The 27,792-nt window shown below is 37.5% G+C and overlaps 1 protein-coding gene across 2 annotated transcripts in view; it reads left to right on the top strand.

Moving 5' to 3' along the window:
* The window catches only part of BMP5 (bone morphogenetic protein 5), a 55,895-nt gene extending 28,981 nt beyond the window's left edge, over positions 1-26,914 (top strand). The window contains exons 3-7 of one of the 2 annotated variants that reach the window (XM_041477464.1): positions 1,804-1,952; positions 12,289-12,486; positions 20,131-20,207; positions 22,079-22,189; positions 25,860-26,914. In XM_041477464.1, the coding sequence (XP_041333398.1) occupies positions 1,804-1,952; positions 12,289-12,486; positions 20,131-20,207; positions 22,079-22,189; positions 25,860-26,009 (685 nt within the window). In that variant the 3' untranslated portion in view covers positions 26,010-26,914. The remainder of the gene's footprint in view (positions 1-1,803; positions 1,953-12,288; positions 12,487-20,130; positions 20,208-22,078; positions 22,190-25,859) is intronic. The other variant, XM_041477465.1, reaches the window with a different exon arrangement.
* The last annotated feature ends 878 nt before the right edge of the window (positions 26,915-27,792 follow it).

Below are 27,792 nucleotides of genomic sequence, written 5' to 3'. Positions count from 1 at the left end.
TCTTGTATTCCAAACACTTTTATAGTTTTCTATTAAATCTGCTGAGTGTTGCAAAAGTGTTTCTAAATAAACATCACAAAGACTATTACAGTCAGAAATTTTCAGGTTTAAAATTCTGATAAAACTGCTTATTAGGGAAAAGAAGTTGGCATTTAAGACTCCAGAGAGTGCTATTTATGAGCTTGTGGTACGTTGTTAATTTGTTCAGTGCTAGAATAGCAGGTCAGGCTCTTTTGAATGATAAGATTTTCTTCATGTTAACTCCAGAGGGGGAATGTAGGTTTTCTCCTTTTGTGGTCATTAGCACAGCTCTACTAGAATGAAGGTGATAAGAGTCCAGCAAAAGATTATCCTTCAACAGAAGAAAAAAAAAAAGGCGACTTGAAAAAAAAGCCCTTTCAATTCCCTGTTTCTTTTAAAATTACCTTCCTTTATAATTTCTGAGCTCTTTAGCCTGATTTTGCAGATATATCTCACATGTAAATAAACATATGCCTGTCATAGTTCACTTGGTCTTATTTTCTTCATTATTTAGCAACCACAGTTTCAAAAGGTACACTTGATGCTTTTTCATTATCAGACATTCTAGGTGCATTTACTGTGTTTACATAAGACAGGAACTTTCTAAGGTGTCATTGTGATTAAGCACTGTAAGAATACAGTGACAAGACACCAGCAATTTTTAATCCACTTTTTCACACAAAGCCTGTTCTTTCTGTCTCTTTCCTCTTTAAGCATGTATTCATTCTGTCTGTAAGGCAACAGTACAATTCCCAGATCTATGTGAGCCAAGTCTGCTTTTAGCTGACTTGTACAGTAAAAAATTGGAATAAAACATTCTTTCTTGTATCTTACTGTTTTGACTACTATTTATGGCATTAAAAAATAGGTTTCTATAACTATAGATTTAGGTTTAGAAGGTTAAATGGTGGAAACAGTTTTTAATAATGCATGCTGCTTTGTAGAAGCGTGTAAAATGAAACTGATGAGAGTTAAATATCTTGGGTTTAGTCTGGTCATTGTAGTAAATTATTTGTAATACAGATGATGGTCTGGAACCAATTGTGTCACGAGATATGTGGAAACAGAAAAAATAAATGACCCATGCTAAAAATTTGGTAACACAATTATACTAACTCCCCTGAGCAGCCCTTCTGAATTACTGGAAGATTTCATGGGAACAAATTTGAAAATATACCAGGGAACTGAGGGTTAAAATATAGTAATTATATTATTGAATAGATATGTAATTTCTGCTTTGATAGAGAGACTTATTTTCTAAACATCTGCAGTAATAGGAAATGGTCTGAACTGCCATCTATTCATGTTTTGTCACAGGATACAGCTGCTGTCATATGTTATTAACAACAGATCTTTTTAGCAATGCTATGCCTCTGAGTTTTAGTTGAAATTGGGAAGTGATTTTGACATTTTTTGTCTTTTATGCTGAAAAGTTTATAAAAATGAATATTACTGAGGCATTCTAATATTGAAAGATGAATTTTTTTATACACAGCCTCAATTATGGTTTTTGTGTAGTTATATCAGGAAGTTGTATTTTTCAGATTTTCCAGAGCTATCATTTTTACAAGCTGAAACTCATTTCAGAAAGGCCTCTTAGGGGAAATACCTGTATGATACTTACCTGCTACCTGTCAGCTACAGCACGTGCTGTACTGTGTTATAATGAGGATATGTCAAAGGATTATTCATTTGGACTCCAAGAAGTTATTCTCAGCAAGAAAATTAGGGACAAAGCTAATTATATTTGAATGCTTTAACTCTCTATTTTCTTTAACTTAGGGATGCAGACTTGTTCCTGTTAGACACAAGAAAGGCTCAAGCTTCTGATGTGGGCTGGTTTGTCTTTGACATTACTGCGACCAGCAATCACTGGGTGATTAATCCACAGAACAACCTGGGCTTGCAGCTCTGCGCTGAAACTGGGGATGGTAAGATCCAAACTACAGATCATAATGCCTTGTGTGCTCTTGTCCAGCCTTGCTAGGACTTTTGTCTGGATGGCTGTTTTTTAGCTTGACTGGGTGACAGTTCACTGAGAGTTTATCAGCAAATGACACCAATCTTATCCTGCTGTTGATGGGGTCTGCAAGTTTTCTATTATTTTCAATTCTGCAGAATATTGCAATTATAAAACTAACTGAATCAGGTAAAACTGCGTTCAGGATAAGAGTTGCTACATGCAAAATTAGGATCCATTTTAATGTTCTACCACTGATGATTACATTCAGGAAAGTCAGACGGATTTGCAGAATTTCTTGGGCTGAAGAAAGAGAAAGTTATAAAATAAACCTCAGAACCATTCAGAAGGTATAGCATCTGTTGATACTGATGTTGAAGAAAGGTTAGTGATAGGATAATGTGGGAATTGGTTTTCTTTAATTTGAAAAAAAATATGATTTTTTAAATCTTGAAATGGGTTAAAAATTTGAAATCTTGAAAATTTGGGTTAGCTGAAAATTAGAAAACCCACTATCAGAATTGAATTTTTGAGCTGTGGGGGTTTTAGTACAAATTTACTGGGCTACTGCATTATTCATAGTTATGTTCTTCATTAAATTTGAAAATGCATCTCAGTGCAAAACAATATTTTTAGAATAAATGTTCTTTACTTAGACTTCTTTAGAAACTAATAAAAAGAGACTTATATACTGTTTTTTCTGTGATGGTTCACTTAATCCATACCACTTTACAAGCAAACTCAGATTTAACTCTTTTTGTCAAAAAGCTTTTTATGTCAGAGGTCAAGGGATCTATGATGCCCGTTAATGTAAACCTTAGCTGACATCATGTTAATGAGTAGCAGAAGAAACCCTGGTGTAAGGATTAATATTTTTTTCTTCTTTGTTCTGGCTACATTTTCTCATTGGTTTTGATCTAAATTCTCCCTCAGGCCCAGCTGGGCTGTGAACAAAGCATCTCATACTTTTTCAGCAAGTGCCCTGGCTGCTGGAGAGTTATGCAAAAACTGTCCTTTAGGCACGACGCTCAAGAAGGGAGCTGGCAGGCTTGCACCAAGCTCATGGCCATTTCATCTGATGTTACCTTTTGGTCAGAGTACAGCCAGTGCACAATGGGGGCACCAGTGCAAAGCAGACCACGCTGCTGCCTTCACCCAGCCTTCAAAGGCACCCCTCCTGAGCCTGGGCTGCATGGGGAGCAGATCGCTCAGGCAGCCATTTTAAAGCTCTTACAATTCTGGGGAGGTGACACCTCCGTCAGGAATCCAAATTAGGTGGGCTGGCTTCTGGCCAGCTTTCCTGCTCCAGAATAAACTCCATCCTTGACTTTTTTTTTTTTTTTTTTTTTTTTTTTTTTTTTTTTTTTTTTTCCAGGCGATTTGAACACAGAAATTGTTGAAAATTAAATATCCATGAAAGGCATTCATTAAGAAACCCTGCAACCAGCAATTTGTTGGTTCTAGCCTCAAAATTACATCCGTTTGGTAAACTACAGGAAAGTTTGTAAAGGAAACCTTTAGGTTAATACACTGAAGAAATTGTAAAAGAATAGCTCATGTAAATATTTCCCCTGTTCTACTCCAAAGATCAGAAAGGTGATAGATAATTTTCTATTTTAAATTCCAAAGCCACAAACAGCTTTACCTTTTGCACCTTACTTATTTGACTTATGAAGGAATTTGCCTTTTCCCTCACTTTCTATTCCCTTTTTCACTTTATTTGTACAAGGAGTCCACTTCTAGGGACCAAAGTTTTCAAAACTATAGGATAGACCTATGCTACACCACTTCAGCTTAGCGCAAGCAAAATCATCCTTTCATGCTCTTACAATTTTGCTCTTAAGGCTTTGATTATTTTTATTGGGTTGCTGTTACTTCTGGAAGCTATTAGAAACACCAGCAGTTGAATGACACGTTTGTGTACAGACGGAACATGAATTTTTATACGACTCAGTATGTAGCGGACTCGGTTCGTAACCCAGAGAACCCCACCCACCTTTCCTCCAACCAGGTCTCTGTGAGAGCTCAGGGACTGGCTCAAATCAACTGAAAAACCTCCCTTGGCTCCAGTGAACCTCAGGCCATGCAGGTCTGAAGCACATTTCTTTGTGCCTCCAGCTGTCAGCCGAGTTTACAGGAGGCATAGTACTTCTGTCCCCATAACTGAAGAGATATTTATGATAAGACCTGATTCATTAACCTTTCTATTGCAACAGATCATTAAACTAAATGGGATTTCGTTAAGTAAGAGGATCCCTGATTGAGTTATTCCAGTACTACACTGGGGTCCTGGATAATCGAGTCTGTAAATACATACTGATTTTTAGATTTATTCATACAGCCAATATGGGGCATCAGTAGTTGCTGAGACTCCAGGGTACTATTATATTGTTATCACTACCATTAAAAGTAATCTTTCTTACAGTTATCTATCAGAGATATTTTTGGCAATTACTTGTGTGTAGATATATTTCTTTGCGTCCCTGAAGATGGTGCACAAATAATAATAATATCTACATAAGGAATAAAAAAAAATTTGTAACTAATATAACAGTGTGAAGAAAAAATGTTTGGAAAAATGTCTGCTTGTTGTAATTCATATTTTTCCCCCTTTGAAAATCCTGAAAAAAGTACAAAAAGCCACATGACACTGGAATGTGTTTTATTTTTTCTTTAGGACAGTATTTGGTATCATACGTCTCATTTTAGCATGAAATGTAGACTTTTTCTCTTAATGGGACATTTTATTTTGAACAGTAAGAATAAAGGTTTGCATGACACATATGGAAGCTGTCAACATGTAATGCACTCTTTCCCTGGGGCTGTGGTAAATTAAGGATCAGGTTTTTTTGATTCTCTTTTTTTAATGTATCCTCAACATTCTGCAGCATCCTTTTTTGGCTGATTCCCTAATTTTGACACCAAAACTCTCTGTTGTGATTCAGATGAGAGGTGATCTTTTTCACGCTGATGGATGCACGGGTGTTGGATGAATTGCAGCATAAAATCAATACAGATGCACAAACAATTTGAAAACCTCCATGCAACCTCTTCCTGTATATATACCACATGTCTCCTAAGACTTAAAACTTGTTCTAGTGAATCAGCACCTTTTATTAACATTTAGCATTTTTATAAGTGGATGCTAGCAGTGATCTGAACATCACTATTGCTGAAGTGGTATAAACAGCTACAAGAGTAATCCTTTTTCTATTTTTGTCATTGCTGAGGAGAACCTAGAGTTGTTTACAGAGAATAGAAGAGGGACATAACGTGCAATGTGATTTGTGGTGATCCACAGAATAAAATGGATTCCAAATACACAGCTCTCAACACAATATCTTGAGTAGCCCCACTACTCAGTAGTCATATAGTTCTGTGCCTTTTATTAGATTACTGCAGCTCTCACTTATTTTCATCTACCAGCACACCAGAGGGCAAGAAACTAGTGTCTTCTTTGAAAAAACAAAGATTGAGATTTCTGTTACCACATAGTCCCACGGAAGGTTTCTTTGGGCTTTACTGCTTTTTGAAGTGGGCAGGCAGCAGAAACCCTCAGCTCCCTTACTCTGACTCTTACTTCAAGTATTTTTTTTTCCCCAGAGCAAAAGCAAACTTGAAAAAAAATAGGTTACTCAATCCAAGTGAAGCCTGTGGAAGGCTAATTTCCCCTTCAGCATGAATTTGGGTATCCTCTGATGTGTGTCCTCTGGAAGGGGGTTTGGTTCTTAACCCTACATGCTGCATGAAGGATTGGTGAAGTTTTTCTCCAGAAATGTTGGAGAAGAAACTAAAAAATGCAGTCTCTCTTTTTTACCCTATCTTCCTTTTAGCCTGGATCTTCTAAGGTCCCTTTCTCCAGCTAAGCCTTCAGAAAGGCAGCTCTCAGTGTGGCATGGAGTGGCTGGTTTGCTTTCAAGCCATAACAACCTGTGGCAGCGCTCTGGCCTCTTCATGTACTTGGCTGTATATTTGATGTAGTTTTGGCCTCACCATTACTACACTAAATGTTGTGAATTTGTCCTACAGCTGCCCCTAGACCACCTTGGCACCCTGCTTACATGACCATGGTAGCTATCAAGTACTCTGGAGGATGCTGCTGAGTTGTTACTTTTAAATCTCTTGATGGATTTGATATTTATAAGGCAAAGTATGAGGAGCAATGTCACCTTCATTACCGTCCCTATAGTGGGGGAACTTAGGAAATATGTATTTATATTAATATATATATATGGACTTTGGCAGGCAATAGCTCTGACTAAATTCTGGGCCATCTGGAAGCCATATAGCCATGTTAGCACAGCACTGAACCCGAGCTAATACATCCTGCCCCTCAGCAGGTTTTATTAGCTTGGGCTCAAGCACTGCCTAAGTACAGCTACATTCATTTCTGGTTCAGAGCTGACTTTGGTCAAAATTGCACTAGTTTTAAATTAAACATGCTCAGCAGTACTGTGGTGTGAAACAAGCTGGAGGGTGAGTCTCCCAGTTTCCAAAACAGGGTGATCCCATGACAGCTGTCCCCATGAGAAAGGTCCCAGTGCTGCAGTGCTGCCTCGGGGTTCTGTTGACTGTGGTGGAGCTGGCACAGGATGTAAATGCAGCAGGAGCACACTCCCACCCTGAGCAGAGTGGATGACCCAGTTCCAGCAGCCTTTAATTTGCTCAGATAGGTGGAACCGCGGTTTCCAGCTGGGTCACAAACATGATCCGCGTTGTGTCGGCTTGTAGCAAGCGAGCACACCCTTTGTTAGGAAGGGCACACTCACTTTGAGCAGAAGGGCCAAGGAGGGGAGTGAAACAGGCTCCCACCCCTTCTCCTACCACCACTGGTGCACACTGGTCCTGGCTGTACAGCTGTGCAAATCACCCCACACCCTGCTCCCCAGACAGATGAAGGATACAGCTGCTTCTCAACACCATTAGTTTAGAGATAATGGCATTTGTGTTCCATTCCATTCAGAAGGCTTTTATCCATTTTATTCTTTGGTGGATGACCAATTAATCTAATCTCTCCTTGTTTTATTGTCTTCCTGAACACATTTTTTAATGGTGCAGAAAAGCTCCAGGACTCCCACAAGCCACTCACAGTTTAAGTGCATTAACTTGGAAGGATAAATCAAGTACTTACTGCATTTTTGTGTATAATTACAACCAATTTTTTTTTTTTTTGTGTAAGCATATATTGTACTGCCACATTATACAGCATATCAGAGTCCCTTATGTGTTCCCAAGTGCTTTCTTCAAAAGCTTTACAAACACCAAAATTAACACAAAAAGATACCCAAAATTCCTTTAAATTAACTGAGTAAAAACAACTAAATGTAAGATTTGACAAAGAAAAGATGAATCTAGTCTTGACTAAAGCTGTGAAGCCTAGGAAAGGCAGAGCAGAGCATCCAAGACCACCCATTTGTCAGAATTCCTTAAAGCCTCCAGGGAGAAGAAGAGTTAATAAAACACATAAAGCATGTGTCAAAAGCATATTTTATGTTGTTATAGATAAATGTGTCCACCAAAGGAAAAGTTTGAGCAACAGTTTATATAGATAATACAATAGAGACAGTAAAAAATACTTTAGAGTTGGAGTGTTGAGGATGTGTTATATATATACCATCACATTGGTGTTATTAGCTTTTCTCATGTCTTTTTTTAAAAATAAGTTTAGGTAGCCAAACTCCAGCTCAATTCTTTTGTTTCAAGTCCCATTGCTCTCGAGAGTGCTGTTCGGGCATGAAAAACCATGAAAGTTTCTCTCCAATTTTGAAAACTACTGTGTGTCAGCTTTCATAGTCAGAGCCTATGGGCAGTTTTTTGCTCAAATATTAGAGGTTATTGGACCCTGGATGCTCAGGATCTTTCTTCAAAAGGCCTTTTCTCATTTCAGATGTCACTCCCCAAAAGAAGGAAATCCTAGGTGTGGCATTGGAACTTGAAATTTTTTTCAGCAAATTGCATTGAAATTAATTCTCAGAATCACTAAATTTTTCATTTCTAAGTACAAATACATAAAATTATTACCAACTACTGTGACCTAGCAGTAGTGGTTAATCTATAAAATGTGTTTTGTGACTTCTTGAACACTTTTGAAAGCAAATAAGTTCTTGTTTTTCATAACAAAATTAGTGGTTTGGTGCAGGCCGATGACTCAGGACAAAATAATGGATTTTGGAATGGCTCACTGTGCTGTGTTGCCAGTGTAAATCTGGCTAGGATGCATAATGACTGAAAGCTCTTGCAAAATAAGTGTCTGATCAATATTTTACTTAAAATATACACGGTCTGAGGAGATAAAGCCAAGGTACAGATCTTACTGTCATTGGCATCCACACTGGCAGTCTCAGAAAAAGTCTGCTTTCTGAATGTTATGAAACACAACGATGTATCTCCAGGTCAAGACTGCAAGACAGATTATTATTGAAAGCTTGAAGGGCTCTTGCATTTCCATTTGGAGCAGCTGGAGGGGAAATGAACTTTTAAGATGGAACTTGATCAGTTCACCCAAAGAATTGTATAATATGACTGCATGTGACAGAACTGAAGCAGACAGAGTGACACAGCAAATAGCTCTGAGTTATCAACCTGAGTGCAATTCCTGTTTTGTGGCTGAAAAAAAACAAAAACCACAAAATCATCGGGATTGTTGACAGGACCTTTTTGTAAGCTGAACTTCACAGTTATTTTTGCAGCAGCGATTCCTTTATTATTAGGGGAGAGAATGTGAAAAGGCAAATAATATTCATTCAGTTCAGTCAGTCAAACTCAAACTTCCATGCAAGCTTTTATGCAAACTGCTAAGGGCACTTTACTATCAAATAGTATAAAAGCCAAAAAGAAGTTTAAATGCCAAGTCAAACAAATACATCTTGCCAAAGACTCAGAATCCTATGAATAAGGACTAAGCAGTTCAGCAAATTTGAAACATAATGCTTTAAATAAGTCTTAGTCTCCAAATATACCTGCCAGTATGTAGGGGAGATAATTAATAGTCAGAGCAGTATTGAGAAGTGCATGCCAGAATGTGAAGAATACAAGGGCTCTGGACTATCACCACACAGAGTAAATCCATCTCTTGTGTTTTTAGGGTTTTTCCTAGGTGCCGGGGCAATTGCAGTGGCTAAGTTCAGGGGATCAGGCACTAGCAGACTGCTGGTTACTTACACTTTCTTCTTTTCTTCTGAAATCTGAAAAAAATCTTTGAAATCCTCAGAATTAAAGATTTGATGGAAGGGCATAATGCAGCCCATTTTTTGGAATGCTTGACAACGTTGTTCAGAGATGCTCAAGAGAAGCAGAAGGACAAACCTTGCTGTTTTGGTTTTACGAGTTTCATCTGGCTGAAGCTCTGAGTGTAGTTAAGCAGGTCAGCCTGAGTCATTCAGCCGACTTTAGAAAGTATTGCTTTAATGCCACAGTATGGAACAACTGCATGCCCCAGAGACCTGGATTTCCAGTTGCCATTGAAGCCAAGAATTTTCAAAATGTTTACAAGAAACGATAGATTAAAACCACTTACAAAAATGAATGCTACAAGGGGAAATTCAGGATAGAGAAAATACTTTTTAAAATGTATGTTGAAATTGACACAACAAACAAAAATAAGGACTACCTAATAAGACCATGGCACGCACAATGGAGCTACTGCTGTGGCAGAAAGCTTGATACTTTTCAGAGGCAGAATGCTTTGAAATACCTCCTGTTTAAGAAGGGGCAATGCTTTTTATACTGAAGGCAAATATCCCCCAGGTACACAATTTTTTTATTTTTTTCTTCCCTTTTTTAAAATAAAGGATAATATAAAAGTTCTGTAAATGCAAAATTTCTTTTGAAAAGAAGTAACCTAAAATGGAGACAACATGTGTAGTTTGAATTTCCAAACCAAACAGTTCAGAGATCCTCCTCAGAAGAAATATAGCATCTCAAGGGCAGTGTATATTTTGATTGCTTCATCTTCTGAAAGTTGCAGTTAAGCTAAGGTATATGATAAACTGAGAGAGAAAAATTTAATAATGTACCCACAGAAGTCAATAAAAGTTTTCCGCTGTGCAAGATCCAGTGCATATGCCATTCATGAATTGAACAAATGAGTTCTAAAATCTTATGCTGCTTAGATCAAGCACATAAAGGAATATAGTCACATAAGCTGTTTCTCTGTGCAAAAAGGCTGTGGGTTACAGGATTAATTTTTTATAGTATATCTCTATACCCTGGATAACCAAGTAAGCCTTAACTTGTGGAATCTTAATAGCCATCTCATTGCTGAAGTCTAAAGGAAACCCAGAGGAAACTTAATAATATTAAAAGTTATTTTAAAGGGAGTTCACATTGGTTTGAAGGATATTTTGCTTCACACACAATATCCACCATTGTAAATTCAGGGAACCTAAATTTAAATTCAGAAAAGCTTCACACACCTTTACAGTTCTCAATACATAAATTTAATAGTATTCTCAAAATGTCCACCAGTAAAGCATTAATATTTTACAGATAAAATTAAAATTCTGAAAGTCATTGGAATGAAAAGTAAAGAAAAATAGTAAAAATATTCCCTCTAGAAATGAAGGGAAATGTGGAACTTTGTGGTGAGAAGCTAGCTTGTCCATGTTGTTATGAATAGAGAATAGCGTGTACAGTTTTTCATATCTGACTTGCAACAGAAGATTGGAACATATAGAAATTAATGTTACTGAATTATTTAATAGTAACTCAAACACATGAAAAGAAGAATTAAAGAAACACAAGACTAAAAAAGCATTTAAAATGAAATCAGAAGCTTCAACAAATATATTTTTCCATTGCAGTCAAAAAAGTAATTATCAAAATTGTTCAGAATATGTTGCCAATTACTCTGCTCCATAACTGCTAACTTTCTCAGTTCTTCTCTTGCCTTTGCTGGGCTCTCTGTCACTGGAAACATCTTAAACCAATTTAAAGTGCTACACCTGAATAAACATGTTGTAAAAGTGTTTATGTATTGAAGTGGGTCAGTTCAAGGTATGGTATTTGGCTGGAACTTCTAATTTCTCTTTTTACTGCAAAAGGGCTGCCAGAAGGAGGAAGTCTGAGCTGAATTAATACATTTGTTACAGTGGAAGTAGAATGGAAACTACTTTAACCACAAATCAAACTGCCTCTTTCATTTACGCCAGTGATAGAGTTTTTTTAAGAAATATAGACTCTGGCGTGCAGCCACTGTGAGTTTGTGTTTGAAAAGGAAACCTATATACTTATTTCTATAATGTTTACTCCTATGCTTGTTTTCAAGTTCTTTTTCAGGGTGGTTGAGTTAACAGCATTATACATTTGTGAGGCAGATGCTCCTTTGTTGCCCACGTAACAAACTTTCCAGCGGGTTTAGAAGAAGAGCGAGGCGCCCTGGTGCCGCCCGGCGCGGGTGCCAGTGCGCGTACCCTCCTGTTTAAAGGAGCTCTAAGGAGTTCTGTGTCCCCACCCTGCACAGCTGCACAGCTTCACATGACACTGTCTCATTTTCTGACGGTTGAAGGGCTCTGCATAATACACGTACGCACAAAAGTGTTTATGCTGCCAAAATAAATTCTGTTAAGAGTGAGGGTTTATTTGCTAAAATGTCACTGATGCAGTTTCAGTGACTTGTTTTGCTTTCCTTTCTTTCAGTGAGGTTTAGACCACATAATATAGTGAGGTTACCACACAGTCCTGACTGAACAAATGTTTTAAAGTAATACGCACATCCCCTGGGAACACAACCAGAGTCAATAATACACGTATTTCAAACTCTCTTCTCTTGAACAACTGAATGGTTTTCTACCTTTACTGGTGAATGAACATCAGTTTGAGTAACACTGCACAATATTTATTTTTAAAGCAGAATTATATTTATTATCTACACTTCTATTTGCTACTGGTTTGCTTGGGGGATATAAAATTCCATGTCCCACTGAAATGATGCAAAATTAGAAGACCTCATTACATTATCCTTTCTGTAGAAAACAGACTTCAATGGGGCTAATTTATTTTTTGGTTCTATAGATGTATGCCTAAGAATGAATTAAAACACCTCTGTAATGAATAAGATATATCGCACACAGAGACTGCAATTTTATGAAATAAAAATTGTATCTGTAAAGCTGTTGAAACTTTTGAAAATTATTTAGCTTTTTTGTCCTTTTAAATTCTGTTCAACAAAATGTGGATTGATTCCTAATCATATAAATTCAGGATTGCAGCAAATTCCTGGCTATGATTCAGTCAGCAGTTGAACTCCTGCTATGGCTTTGGGAGGGGCAGAAGTTCACCTTTTAACTTGCAATTTCCATTGCTTTTAGGTCGAAGTATCAACGTTAAATCTGCTGGCCTGATTGGAAGACACGGGCCTCAGTCAAAGCAACCATTCATGGTTGCATTCTTCAAGGCAAGTGAAGTGCTTTTCCGTTCTGTCCGAGCAGCCAACAATAAAAGGAAAAATCAGAACCGCAACAAGTCCAGCAGTCAACAGGAGTCCTCTAGGATGCCAAATGCTGGGGGTAAGATGGAGCTATGATTTGCAGTCTTTTTATAGGAGATATGGGCACCTGCTGAAATGCATTGCAGTCACAACAGCTCAAAAAGATGCTGCTCACTGGCTGAACTGTCAGAAACAGTGTTCCCACTCCTCTTTCATTATGTTGGCCCTGGGTGTGATCTAGCTTCTGTAAGTCTGATCAATTACATGTATCATGGACCCCAGGAGGGTGAAATGACCAAGCAGTTTGAGAAAGTCTGTGTCTGAGCTTGAAACTAGGCCTACACAGTATGCAACTGGATTATATCTTTGCTATACATAAGTAAAAAATAGAGATAAAGAAAAGGATTGCACCCCTACTACGTGTCGAGGAAGCTTCAGCAAAACTGCCTCTCAGCTGAAGAAGGCAAGATGTAACACAAAAATCTCAATACTGGAAATGAGGAAGCTTTACCAACCTGAAAAATCATAAACTGTTTAGGAGTTCAGACGGGCTGACAAGTAATATAAAATATAAAATATATCCCTCTGTGGAGTGAATTTGGTCCCTTACCTGAAAGGTACTGACAATAATGCATAAGAAAATATTCTAAATTGCTTTAGGTCCTAGAATAAATTTTGCTCCAGTTTTTCCTGAAACAATCCTTTCAGCTGAAGGCACAAAGTCACTTTCTAAATATTCTCACTTCTGAATAAACATTTCTATTTTTTGGGAAAAGGGTGTGAAAGAGTTTCTTTCTAGAAACATGGCAGATTTAATAACAGCATATCAAAACCTTAATATTAGTGTTTTTCTTAAATCCCATGGAAGTATAAAAGTAAGCAAATCAATATTTTGTGGAAGGAATTTAGCCTTGGGGTGGGGCCCACCTCTTTGTGGAGAAGTGTTATAAGCAATACATTACTTATATCTGTCTCAGAACCTTGACAGAGGCAGGCTAAGACTACTCTAATGCAATGAAAAAGCCTTTCCCAGATCATTTGAAGAAGGAAAATTTTACCATAACAACCCAAAAATTACTGCTGAGTTGCTAAAAAAATCAAAGAAATGATTTAAATAATTTTTCATATTCTCTAGAAAGTCTGCTGATTTTGAGAATCACATTATTTTGGATGAAGGGATAATCACCTAAGTACATGGTACACACAAGATACCTAAATATAAATATCACATTTTCAGATTGAATCCTCTGTATCTAGTGCATGAAAAAGTGAGAATTGAACAGATTTCTTAAGCCTCATTGATTGTAGCAGGAAAGCCAAACACAAGCTCCTTGCTGCTTTAACCTGGGAAGAAACACAACCTTATCACATTGCACTGACATAAGAATTTCCTCAGGGAGAGCTATCTGTAAATCTCAAAATGCTTTTCAACTTTGTCTGTGCATCCAGGTGTGCTCCAGACTTGTTGTAAAAGAAGAAAAATCAGAACATCTCTAGTGAAATTTCCATTTTGAAACAAATTTTCTCCTAATCTTTTTAAGGTCTACATAAGCATAGAGTACATCACTACATATGTTGATCCATGGCAGATCTCTTTCAGAAGGGATTGCAGTTCAAGAAAACCATACTGTTAAAAGAGGATCAGATTAAGAAGCAATTGCACATGCAATTGCATCAAAATCAGAGGCATTGGCCATTGCTTGGAGAGGGAGGCAGTAAGATATAGGCAGGCTAGAAAAGATGGCAAAGTTGAAGGGTAGATGTGTGACCACAGCTTCACACAGCAACATCTGTGGCAAAACTGCTCAAACGTATAGCAAACCACATTCCATGCTCTTGCCTTGCAGTTTGCCTCAACAATCCCCATGTCACAAATAAACAAACTTGTTTGGGTGTCATTAATGATTGCTCACTGGACTTTTCCCACCATGGGTGATCCAGAATTCTTTTAATAACTACTGCAACAGTACTAATGGAATACTGTGGATGAGCATGCTGAAGGCTACAACGGCAATGTATGGATTCTGTCCAGATGTCACCAGTGCGTGAAAAAGACATGGAGAAGAGAACACGTTCTTATTTCTCTGATCTCTGACTCTTTTCAGAATATAGTCCCTCTATATGGAGAGCCTGCTATCAGAGAAAAGCTGTGCTCTTTTTCTTCTCTTTTCCAGCCCCAGGATCTGGGGGACATACTGAATCCATCTGGGTTTGTGGAGAAGGCTAATTGTCCAAGTTCTCTACAGCTTCAGTAATGAGCAGAACTTCAAAAGTAAAATTTGTGTCTTCATATTCAAACACAAAAGTTTTTGGGAAAAAACCAAAAGAATTTTGCCCCTCATCTTTCTCATGGAAGATAGTCAATAGACTATATTCATTTGTCATTCACTCCTTGATGCAAGACCCTTGACACAGTGACTAGCAAAGATAATTGTGTGATGTAGGTCTTTTGTTTCTAAGCTTCTTCCATTATCTTGTATCTACAGCAAGTAAGACAGACACTGGCAGTGAAAAATGCTCGCTTACATAGCCAGAGGTAATGTAGCCAGACCCAGATAGGTACATTGTCATTCATATAGGACAGACTTCTAATATTTCTCTCCCTATATATCAGCCTCAACTTTACCACAATCATGTCTTCACTTCCTCCTTGCTTCTTTCTTCTTCATTTTCTCTTCCTTTTTTCCCCCTATTCTTTTTGCTCTCTCTTTTGTTTTCTCCTGTTTCCCCTTGCTCTAACATTTTTTCATCTTTCTTTTGCCTCTTGCATTTTGTATTTTGCCTTCTTATTTTTCCCTTCTTAAGTTCTTGGATTTCAGCAATTAGCTTTATCGTGTTCTCAGCTTTTCCCTTCCAAAGGACAAGACATTTTTTAAATTATTCTTGAAGTTTCACAAAATCATGAAATGGTTTAGGTTGTAAGAGACCTGGTCTACTGGAAAATGAGGGGAGTCCCCGTCCCTCGTAGGGGAGTTGGAAGCATGTGATCTTTAAGGTCACTTCCAACTAACATTCTGTGATTCTCTCATATATACAATCTCAATATAAGAGAATAAAATCTTATGTATGGATTATTGTAACACCTGGGAAATTGTTGACAGACTTGGGGTCACCATCCCTGTGTTGCTAAGAACTTCAAAAGGAGATAATGTCAATGCAGTGTAAAGACAGAATTAAGCTTAGCATTCAGGCTCTACCTGCCTGCTATGCACAGAGGATTAAACTCTTTTATTTAACAAGTTTTATTTTTGTGAAACTACAGATAGAAGAAAAAAAATTATAATCCCCAAACAAACCAAAACCAGGCAGGTTGTTTACAAATTTTGTCACATAACTCTCCCCTAAAAAAAAAGCTGGCTAAATTTTAATTTTTTTAGCACTGTCTAAAAAGAGTTATTGTGTAACTGGGCACTAAAGAATAGCCACATTTAAATACTGAATGGAAACTAAAAAACAAAGCTACATAATTTTTGTTCATATGGAGATAAAACCAGAAAACAATACTTAAGGCAACATTTTGTGTATGCTATTGATTGGTGTTGCATGAACTGATTCAAAAGATAGTATTTTGTAATAGTATGTAAAAGCATGTTTTTACGTCTATTTCCCCTGGAAAAAAAAAAAAAAACTCATTAAATTTCTTATACATATATTTTAGTGATCTCCTTCCACAGCTCTTTCTGCTGTGTAGGAGTTTAGATTCCACTGAGGAACAATGTTTTCTCAATCACAATAGCCTATGGTTTTGATTCTTGACAGAATAAGCATATGGGCTTTGAAGCTACAGTGTGTGAAATTGAATCCTTAGCACCAGATCTTATTATAAATGTCACATTTGATACTTACATGAAGTATTATATTACACACAACATTTGTCCTGCATGAAAGGTAGAATTCAGGGAAGGATTCAGACTTTCCTGAGTCTCACTTTCTTCATAGGTGAATAGGTTAGATGGCTTACAGTCTGTACATGCTGGCTATTTTATCAGGTGTTCTGGTGTGACCACACATCATTTGAACCATATTCAAATGGCTCAGAGTATCACAACAATGATGACATCTGTGCAATGACTTACATATGTATTATTCAGATTTTCGCCTTTAACTGTGGGATGTTCTGCTACATCCTGGCCCTAAAACTTCTGAACATGTTCATGAATATGAAAATGTCACTGCAGAGAAAGCTGGCAAAACCACAGTCTTCAGCTTTCCTTTGTTTGCCTGTTTGTGTGCTATTAAAAACCATATTATGGATTTCCTGACCTTCTCATGTGCATATTTTCCACATTTTTCAGTCACAGTTTTTTTGCAAAGTGACTTGCATTCTATATGTATGAGTTTTAAATTCTCTCTAATAGCTGGGACAGAAAAGCTCAATATTCACCTCCTATGAGCACCGATGTTAGTGAAAATGAATATATAGGTCTGTGTGAAGAGTGATCAGTGGACACAGCTCCATTTTTTTAAGTTCCTTTATCTTCAACTACCTTCACTGTACTTCTAGAGTGTGTGCAAAACCCCTTAGATTATTACATACAACTCAGCACAAGGTAGAGCTCAGGGATTTTGGTTGTATTAAAGGCATATGGATTTTTGGAAAATTGTGATATCTGCCTTGCTTCCAGTTGCTACTCCAAAAAGACATAGATATCCCATGGGATGTGGGTGTATGTTTTGACTCTGCATGCCCTGGGACAACTGAAGTATCTGAGATGGCAGCGCATAACCAGCTGTATGTGCAGATCCTTTAATGACTGTCATTGAAGGGCTAGGAAAATAGCATAGGAAAGAACACAGTGTTTATCTTTAAAAACCATGAGGATTTGAGGTGTCATAGCTTACAAAGCCTAGCTTAACAACCCTGATGCTTATGTAGTATTGCAAATGGACATATTTGTGACTTGTGGACAGCTTTTGACACAGTTTTGGGAGTCATATTGGGCCCATGTGTATTCAATAGAAAGTAGGTACACAGCCTGTTTGAAAAATAAAGAAAAAGCCTATTCAAAGAGCATGTTACCAGTAAGAGAAAAACTTGTCTGTGTATTTTGAATGATGTCTTGTTGAGTCTCTTCTGGATCTGGTTCAATCCAACCTTTTATTGGTAATTTGGATGGTGGAGCACTCATCCCAGATCTCATATCCTCTGTGAACTTCCAGAAAACACTTTCTGTTCTACTGTCCAACCTACTAAAAAGGATGCTAATACCAGTACTGATCCTTTAGGGACCTCCCTAGTAACCAGCTGCCAGGTGACTCTGTACCACTGATCCCAACTCTTTGGGCCCAGCAGCCTAGACAAGTTTCCATCCATTGAATTCTTACCTATCAAAGTACTCTAACCTATCAAAGTTATTGATTGCTTTGACCAATTTGACTCAAGGAATATTATGGGAGACCATATCCAAAACCTTCCTGAAAGCAAAGGGATCAACACCCAGAGCTCTTCAAAAGCCCACAAAGCTAGTCAGATCATCACAGAAAACAGTCAGGTTGGTTAGGCACAGTTTGAACTAGTGAATTCATGCTTGCTCTTCCCAAAACACCTTCTTTGTTCTTTGCGTGCCTGAACAGTTTCCATGAGAATTTGTTCCAAAGACTTCCCAAAAACTGAGGTTAAGCTGATTGGCCTTGCTGAAGATGGGTGTGACGTTTTCCATTTTGAATCATCGGAAATGTCTTTTGGTGTATGAATGCTCAAAAAGGGCAGGAAGTGACTTTGCAGTGTTGGTCAGCTCATTCCCCACCCTGAAATTCATCCCTTCTGCTCGTATGGACTCATGTATCTTCAAGCTGCTTAACTGACTCCTAACTCTATATCTTTTACTGTGGGTAGAGCCTCAGCCACTAGGGCCAGGGACTTGGGAGTCCTGAGGGTAAATCTTGCCACTAAAAAACACGACAAAGAAGTCACTGGCTACATTAACCTGTTCTGAGTCCTTGCCACTAGGTCCTTTGCTCTACTGAACAACAAAGCTATATTTTTCTTATGTTTTCCCAGGCAACATGTTTATATTATTTCTGTGTGGCTCATCCCAATTACACATTACTTTTGTTTCCTATTTGAATTTGAATTCGGTCAAGAATCTCCTAGACAACCACCGTGGATTTGTGTCATATTTTCTTGACTTGCAACAGGTTGCAATGCTGTTGTTGATGCTATCCCTCAGAACCTTAACTCTACCATGGTTGCTGCAGCCCCATCATGCTGCAATTGTCATCAACCTCCTCATCCCCAGTCTGTTCTTTGTTAATCGATTTGTGTAACTACAACAGACTCCTGAGGCTGACAAGGCAGGAATATATTAAAAAAAAAAAGTTTGGAAGCTGATTACTTGGCAGTGTGGTTTTACTGCAAAACTCCTATTCTGTGTAATACTATTAGAAAACAAACTTGAAATAACTAGTTTACTTTATTTTATACTGTGTTTGGTTGTGGCCATCACATCTTCAGAAACACACAGATAGCTGGAATGAGCTCAGAGAAGCTACCCATGGTAGCAGAGGTCAGTATCTATTTGGAAGAGTTTTCTGCAAGGATGGTGAAGAAGTACATAGATTAGTCCAGAGACTGTGAACGTTCCTTTCATTTTATGTGAAAAAGGAGTTTCTCTCTGAATCTTAATTATCTTGAAATTTTCAGAGATTTCCCATTTCTGTCTCAAGTTTTATAATGTTAAAAGTCTTATAATGTTAAAAAAAATTCTAAAAATACTTTTTTTGAAATGGAAAGATTTGTTTTATTTTTCCATATCTTCATTTTCAGTGTTTTGTGAACTTTTATTTGTTTGCTTTTTCTTGTTGTTGTTTTTGTTGTGAATTTTTTTTTTTTGGTGAACTTTTGGTTATTTTGGTTCAAAAAAGTCACCTTAAACATTCTTGAATTGGAAACAGAGGAGACAGTCAGCACTCCCTGCTCTGTCACATGCCTCACTTATGGCATCTCATGAATAGCTGTATAAACCAGCTTTGGGGCCTAATGTGATGAAGGCGTGACCCTGATCCCTTCCTTTCCTGCTACTTAGCAGTGGTAGGTAACAACTACTAGAATTTCTCCAGGAGTAAGGTTGCCATGGAAAAGGATGTATGGAAGGTTCTGGGTGTCCTCCTATCCTGACACATCTCTGAGAGAGAGCTTTCAGTCCTTTAAAATGCACCTGTTAGTCTACTTGTTTGCATCAGTATTAGCAACTAAAGATCACCAAGTGGTGAATATTTCCAGAATATATGGTAAAAATTAAGAAGTATAATATGTGCCACTATGTGTTTAATGAAGACGCTGCTCAAAATGTCCTTGTTTCAGGATATTTTTATTGCTGTTAATTCATCTTTTGAACTGGGCTATTTTCTTTACCTGGCAATTAAAGCCATGCCAACCTACAGATGATTTCCCTGATATTTTGGATCAGGCTCTCACATGTCATCTTTGATTACCTGTGTGGATATTATCAGAGATGTTACTCAGTTGGCCAGCAAATAGACACCTTGTATACCTGTTTCCCCTACTACTGTATGCATTCTTTTGCCAGTGTACAGAAATTGTATCAGTCTGACTGTGCTATTTTCAGGTTTACATTGCCTTTACAAGTAACCCGAGGAATATCAATGACAGTATGGTTTTCCTTTCATTTTTACAGCTTGGTAACAATCTCAAAAATAGCTAAAGCTTGTCAGTTCTAGCAATGCTTCCAAATAATTTATTAATGTTATTTACTTCCTGTAGATTATAACACAAGTGAGCAAAAGCAAGCATGCAAGAAACATGAACTTTATGTGAGTTTCCGAGACTTAGGATGGCAGGTAAGATTATTATTGCTCTTTCCTAACAGTTCAAACTGGGATAATCTATATTAAAGTCCCCCATTATTTACACTATGTTTTCTTTATGGAAATTGGTATTAAAATGATAAGAGACAGATTCTTTAAATGCATTTTGTAACAAATCTTTATCAGAATTGCTATCACTATAACTTTACCATTTTTAGCTCTTCTCTCAAAGATATTGCATACATTAGCAATTTTATGATATGGATTCATTCACATAAAGATAAATTTAAACTACTGCTCAAGAGTTGAGTGAATCTGCACTAAATGAAACCAAAATCCCCACATCAAGTAACCTTTCAAGGTTTTAAATTTTCACTAGTTCAGATTTAAATCCCCCTTGTTCAGTGCTGTCTGCTGCAGGTCATAGAGATTTCACTGGGGTAGGGTCCTTAGGGAAATAAATCTTGGATTTATTTCCCTAAGGAAAATAGGCTCAGTGATCTTTATGATACCATAGCTAATTTTATATAATTTCTGAAGAAAACTCATCCTGCCATACAGTAACAAAAAAATAATATACTTACAGTAAAAGGTCATGAAGTCAGAGGCAGGGCATCATGGGAAAAGAAAATAGAGATCAATCTAGGGTTTTTTTCCAGAAAGCAAGGAACTCTCTATAAAGAAAGAACAAGAAGGCCTTCAGCAACCTCTAACTATTGCATGTATAGGTAAGAACTCAGGGATGGTTGCGTGTGCATTTCGCATTTCTCTGAATTATTTTAAAACCACTCTCCAGAAGCAGAACAAGTCTATGAGGAGCAAAAGTATGCTATCTCTTTAGTGACAGCTCAACCTTTATGTATCTAGCTGAGACTCTCATGGCCTCACTATCCTTTCTGATATTTTGTAGTATATTTATCCCCACAGCAGCCTGAAGAAGCAGGCAGAGGTTGTTTTCCCAAGTCTGCAAAGCATAATTACCCTGTCCAGGGCTGCAGAGCAGGCTTGTGGTATTGAACTCAGGCCACTGAACAAGAGAGCCATTGTCTCTTGATTACAGGTTTGTTTTTTTTTCAGATATCAACACTTTTTTTTAGTTTTTTTTAGTTTGTTTTGTTTTGTTTTTAACAGTAAATTCTGGTGTGCTCCAAGATGTGCTAGGCTCTCAGATCAGTGGCCATAGTGGCCGTAGTAGTTAAAGAAAAATCTATTTTTAACACAAAGGCTACTGTAAGAATTAAAAGTTTCAGCTGGAAAGCCAGAGCTAAACTGTACAATATTTGATCAGTGAAACACAGGGTGAAATAAGATACAAAAAAAAAAGATACAAATCCCAAGTAGCTACTCGATCCTCTCTGCCCTTCCTGCAGCACCTCCATTACCTGGCAGAGGAGGAATTCAGCAAACTAAACACACAGCTTTCATTTACATTTTAAAATATTTTCCCTCTTGTGGTCTTTTGCCCATGCTGTGTTGCTTGAAATACTGAAAATGTATGATTCATTGACATGCCAACAGGTAATCCCTAGCAACTCTCAGTCTCATGTAATAATACAGTTAACAGTATTGACTATGCTGAAGGAAGAGTATGCATTTTAATTACTTTTGTTGCACCAAGAAGGGCTCAAGACTTTTAGTCTGAAAGGAAAAGTATTCTGCAAATATATTGTAATTTTCATTCTCCCTTATAGCCTCATTAGTTGGTATTCAGTACAGATTTTTAGGTTTCATTAATATTCATCTGAATTTTGCATTAACAAAGCAAGTACTTTTTTTTTTTAAAAAAACCCCATTTATTTCACATGTGAAGCTCATTTTGTCATTGAGCAAGTCTTAGATTGATATAGTTATAAATTCCCTGAGTGAGAAAATATAATGAGTGGATTTATTTGTTGTTGTTTTAGGATTGGATTATTGCACCGGAGGGCTACGCTGCGTTTTACTGTGATGGAGAGTGTTCTTTTCCCCTCAATGCCCACATGAACGCAACAAACCATGCCATTGTTCAGACTCTGGTATGCCTCTGACTGTGTTATAGTTGCCTATGCTGCAGTTGTTTGTGTCTTTGCTCAGAGTCTGACTCTTCTGTTTACCACCACTGAATTTTTATTATTTCTCGGTAAATCATAACTCATGTCAAAACCTGCTTTAGTGATTTTGTTGGAGAGAGGATGAACTGCTCGGAGTGGCCTGTGTGGTAGGTTTCACTTCCATTTCAAATGCAATAGCACATGAGAAGACTGTGTTATATTACTGGAGAATTGTGTAGACAGGAACCAAAGGGGCCCCCTGGTTTGACTTCCAAGAGTTTTTGCAGCTTATTGAAGCTCAGTGTTAACATCTACATGTTATACCTTCCAGAAATGATGACACTTGGCCACTCTGTGGACCTCTGTTGTCAACTGTTGGCACAGATTCTTACACTGTAATTTAATGCGAAGCTTTGCAAACAGATGCATTTGCATATACGAAATTGTGTTCAGTCATGCCTGGCTTACAAATGCAATTTAAAAATAAGTGTGTTTGGATCTGTTGCTCTGCCTGGTACATGTAAAAGGGGATTTGCAGCCAGCTTTCTGCCTCTGCTAATTCTTATGTTAGTCCTGTGCCTCAGCTGGAGCAGGCAAAAAGATGATCTTAGTTGAGGCAGCTGACTAGGCCTCCTCTACCCCAGCAGTGCTCAGCTACAGGAATCATGACCTTTAGACAATGACTAAATGTAATGCTGTGAGCCCAAAGTCTGGTCAGTCTGGTCAAAAACTGATTTTTTCACCTGTGCCAGCTGAAGAAGTGGCTCTGAAAAGCACTGGTATTAGCAGAATGATTAAGAAGGAGAGGAATGAGAGATAATACACAAGGAGGGAGTCACAGCATGAAATGAGAACAGGAAAGGGTTGTCATCCCCAGTTAGTTTCTGGAACGTTCAAGACATTCAAGTGAGATTAGAGAAACATGGATTTAACGTTCCATTTGATTTAAACTAATACAGATAGTAAGGTATTCTGACTATCAGATTATGCTGATGACTCTGTCCAAAGATAATGATAATTTTTTTTTGTATTTTCACATCAAAATCTGGGCCTGAAAAACCTTTCCCCCTTGAGAAATGAGTGGAGTACCTGGCATACTGGCCCAAACACCCCCCTCAAATTTAAACCCCACACCAAAAAAAAAAGCAAAAAAAAACACAAACCAAAAAAACCAAACCAAAACCAAGCAAGCAAACACACAAAAATAAAATTTTATTTATTTCTGATAGAAAACAAGTTCTGTTTGTGAAAATTGCCAAGTATTTCTACATGAGAGGGACATTTTAAAAAACTCAGCATATGCTGAGAAATTTTCCCTTCCATTCAATTTTTCATTTACTCACCTTCTCCAAGTCCAGTCACCAATGCAGCATTATTCCTTTATACTAGAATTCCAGTCAGCAAGATTTACAAAAAGAAGGGAAAATGTCAGAGGCTGAAAATAAGTAGAAGCATGTTAAGGAGTTCAGGTGAAAGGGAACAGAAAATGCCAGTTGGCAAGGAATACAACAATGTTCTTAGAAGACAATGAAGAACAGCATATCTGCAGTCCTGAGCAGAAAAGAAGTAGGTCAGCATAGCAATAGTTTAGTATTACACAAGCATTGTCCAGAAAAGTTGCCAATATCACTGAGATCCCCAGGTTAGAGTTCCCTCCTGCAATTATGGACTGTTAAATAAGAGTTGGCTCAGTGCTACTTTCTCTTGTGTGTTTTTCCTTTCCAAAAATGGTTATTTTCCCATTGTTAGGAAATGTGTGTAGTTTGTCCTATTTTTTAAATTTGATACTCAGTTTTTGCTCTTTTTATGGCCATTTTGGAATTGCGTGTCTCCCTTTGCATGTACATGCATTCAGTGCAGCCAAAAAATCATGAGGCCAATTAAGTTTTAGCTGTACATAAATTAGATGAGATAACAGTAGTTTAATGCTTTCTGGTTTAAATTATACAAAATTCAGATTTACACAAGGTGTGCATATGGGGATGGCTTGGGAAGCAATTATTCATATGCTCCACCCTAATCCAAATGCAGTCACCTCCTGGCCATAATGATTACACCATTCTGAAAAAGGCTGCTCTTTGGTTTGGGAAGTGATTGTTCCTTGGTACCCCTCCAAACTTAACTGATTCTTTTTTATTTTCTTTTGTAACAAGAATAGGAGAAATATGGGCCCGTACCTCACTCTCTCCCTGTCTTGTTTCTCTGCAATTGAACTCAGGCAAACAGACAATACAGATGCATATAAATAAAAGACAGGGCGCATTTAATAAGCTCTATAAACTTCCTTCTCCTCTCCTGCATCACCCCCAGAACAGGCACAGGGGTAGCATTGACTTCCTGATTATGCAAGGCAGTGGATTATCAGGTTGGCTTGCACTGAATTTGGGGTAAACGCTTGAAAAGGCTGTGAACATCACTTCCAAGGGGCTATTGTGGGGCCATGGATCTTCCATCAGAGGTGGCAGGGGCTGGTGGGACCACGATTTATGGCTGGACAAACATCTGCCCAGGCCAGGCACAATCATTTTTTTCTCCAGTGCTTTGCTATTCATTTGTTAAATAGTTTTTAAATGTGTGTCTAAACTGTTACAAAACAGCTACTTCAGGATTTATTATTGCTCATTTCAAAAGACCTTCTCATGGTAACTGTTATGTAAAAATCGTTTCCTGATAGACTGTTCTCTGTTGTCTGGCAAAGGCTCTGGGTTTATATCACCGCAAGACAGATGGCTCAAACAGATTTACAAAGACGTAACATACAAACAAAATCTATTACTGCTGAAGTCTTCATCTATGCCTTAATAATCTGTTGTCCTCTCTGTTACAACTCCCTCTTCTCTGGCTCCCCAGGTTCCAAGTCTTCAGCGTGTGTAGAATATTACATCCAACCTTCTTTCAAGTAGAAAGAACTTGAATTTCCCCCATTTTATTTCCAGAAGATCTTGTTTGTTCTGGGACACTTTTCAAAACTCTTTTCTTTCGTTTTAATCTTTCATTGATATATTTCAGCCTGGTGAACATAAAGACTTTTCTGCCTCAGCCCCTGCCCCAAATATTCTGTCCAGCTGGCACCCACCTTATGAACTGATTTTTATTTCAGTGGAAGTAGAATTGGATCCATAGATATCTAGATAAGACCTTAAAAAGCACTCCTAGTGTCTGAGACCCCCACATCTTACCATTTTATAGGCTGAAAATAGTTTCATTATGAGGCTTTGCCTGCACAACCTTTGCTGTCTGCAATAGATTTTCCTCCAACACAGGACAGCATTTTAGCACATGCTGGGGTTCTGGTGAGACCTGGGGCTTGAGCCTTTGCTTCATGTTATGCCTTGCCCTCAGCAAAGATGGTATGGACAATATGTTTAAATGTTTTCTTGAGCAGCTGCCTAACTCCAATTCTCTAAATTTCATCTGAAAACCAACTTTCTGTCTTGGCCGCTTCTCATTTATCTCTCCATCTGCTTTGATTGTATAACCCTGCCCGTGCAACTGAAATCAGAAAAATGTGCTGGAGGTAAGCTGTACTTTAAAGTTGCTAACCGAGGAAAATTTGTGACCACAGCCCTTGCTGAATTGCAGACATGTTTTGCACTGACATTGTCCTTGCACCTCTCTGTTTGATATATGAGCTATGTATTTATCTGTCTTTCAGGTTCACTTGATGTTCCCCGATCATGTACCAAAGCCATGCTGTGCACCAACAAAACTGAACGCAATCTCCGTGCTCTACTTTGATGACAGTTCCAATGTTATTTTAAAAAAATACAGGAATATGGTGGTGCGCTCATGTGGCTGCCACTAAAATAAAAAAAAAAAAAAAATCTAAAGCAGAGGGTTTTATTCAAAATTGTAATAAAGTCAAGATATGAGAATTGCTGATGAAAAGGCAGGCCTAAATTTATTCCATTTCATGTTGTCTCTCATTTAATTGTACAGTATAATGTACATAGTAGCTTTTATTTATTTAAAAGTATATAGTTTCTTTTGTATGAGCAAAATTTCAGAACCATTTATTTAATGGGTCACCTCACCATGCAGCAGAAGTTCACAAATTAATTTTTCAATTGACCATACTGAAATTTGCTTTATCCCATTTCAATATTATAAAGTAAGGCCTTTTTATACATAATTTTTTTTTAAATTAGAAACTCCAGAAGTTCTGTAACTGCTTTGTATTGTTAGAGGAGCTAAAATGCATTTGATCATATTTTGCCAATGAAAACTGTGGCAAGGTATTTATTTAGAAGAAGGCACAGGAAGAAAAAAACTAAACAAAACTGCTCAGCTAAACATATTTTTTCTTTTAGAACTTCTGCTCCATTAGAAAAAGTGAAATGTTGAACAGTGCTTAAGTAAATAAATAGCAGATAAAAAATAGAAGTGAAAAAATTGCACATAATTGTTATAACTATTTTCTTTAACAAGATGAGTGTAACTGGAGGAGTATGTTACTTTTTGGCTTGTGACCTGCAGAGTTTGCAAAAGGCTCCAGGCTTCAGAAATTCTGTGTAGACAGACTCCTGTGTCTACCTATGATTTTCCAAGTTAACACTAAAAATTGAACTACAACATTCTTACCTCAAATCATATCAGTCTATTATTTATGACACTGCTCTGGCAGGTATTTTTATATTAGTGTAAAACAAGCCAAAATCAAATTTAAAAAAAACACACAAGCCTTCCCATTGCATACACAAGCTACTATATGCACAAAGTATACAGAATACAGGGTATGGAAGGGCTTTGCTTTATTTAGCTCCCACTTCTGGATGTGTTTTAGGAGTGTGCAAGGGAAGGCACAGGGGGTGCAGCCGTTGTCACTTGTTTAATCAAAAATCTTATCCCTGGTGGTGGCTGTTTTCAGGTAAAGATAAAAAACACCTTTCACAAGATGATGCTGGGTAACATTCAGCCTACTTGCAGTCCCATCTGCTTTTCTATTGTGGGAATTGATGTAAATAATGGGACTCAATATGGGATACTTTTTTCTTTTATTTAGCACTTGAAGCTTCAATAGTTCTTAAATCCATATCAACAACTTTTTATTCCCACTAAATTTTGGCCTCAAGTTAAATCCTTTGGCTTTGAATTACACAACCAATTACAAATTACCATTCCCATCACCACTACACACAGTTTTATTTTGAATTAATTACACTTATTGTCTTGGGGCACCCCTTTGTTTTAGTGCTACAAAAATGGGAAAATTGAAATGTTTTTCTCTCTACTACATGGCTAATTATCACATACACTTTTATCATTAACAGCCTTCATTAAAAATGCTTCCTTTAAACCATTCTCAAAGACTTATTTAAAAAATGGATAGGATTGATAAGTTTCTTCTTAGACAGTCTAATCATGTAAACTCTGACTTCTCTGGTTATTTAAAACATATCTCAGAAAACTCAGATGATTAGAGACTGATAAAATCAGCATGTGTGTGACTGTATGCATGTGAATAGGCAGCTGTTGTTTTTGCAGAAACTAATTTATTTTATCTTGCTATTGGAGTAATACATAAATCCTTTCTATGCATACACTCAATTAAAAAAAAATTAGCAGTTCTGATTTCAGCCTTGGGAACT

This window comes from Pyrgilauda ruficollis, unplaced genomic scaffold (genome assembly GCF_017590135.1).
Source record: "Pyrgilauda ruficollis isolate IOZ18807 unplaced genomic scaffold, ASM1759013v1 scaffold40, whole genome shotgun sequence".
Taxonomy (NCBI): domain Eukaryota; kingdom Metazoa; phylum Chordata; class Aves; order Passeriformes; family Passeridae; genus Pyrgilauda; species Pyrgilauda ruficollis.
This window is presented reverse-complemented; position numbering and strand designations above follow the sequence as displayed.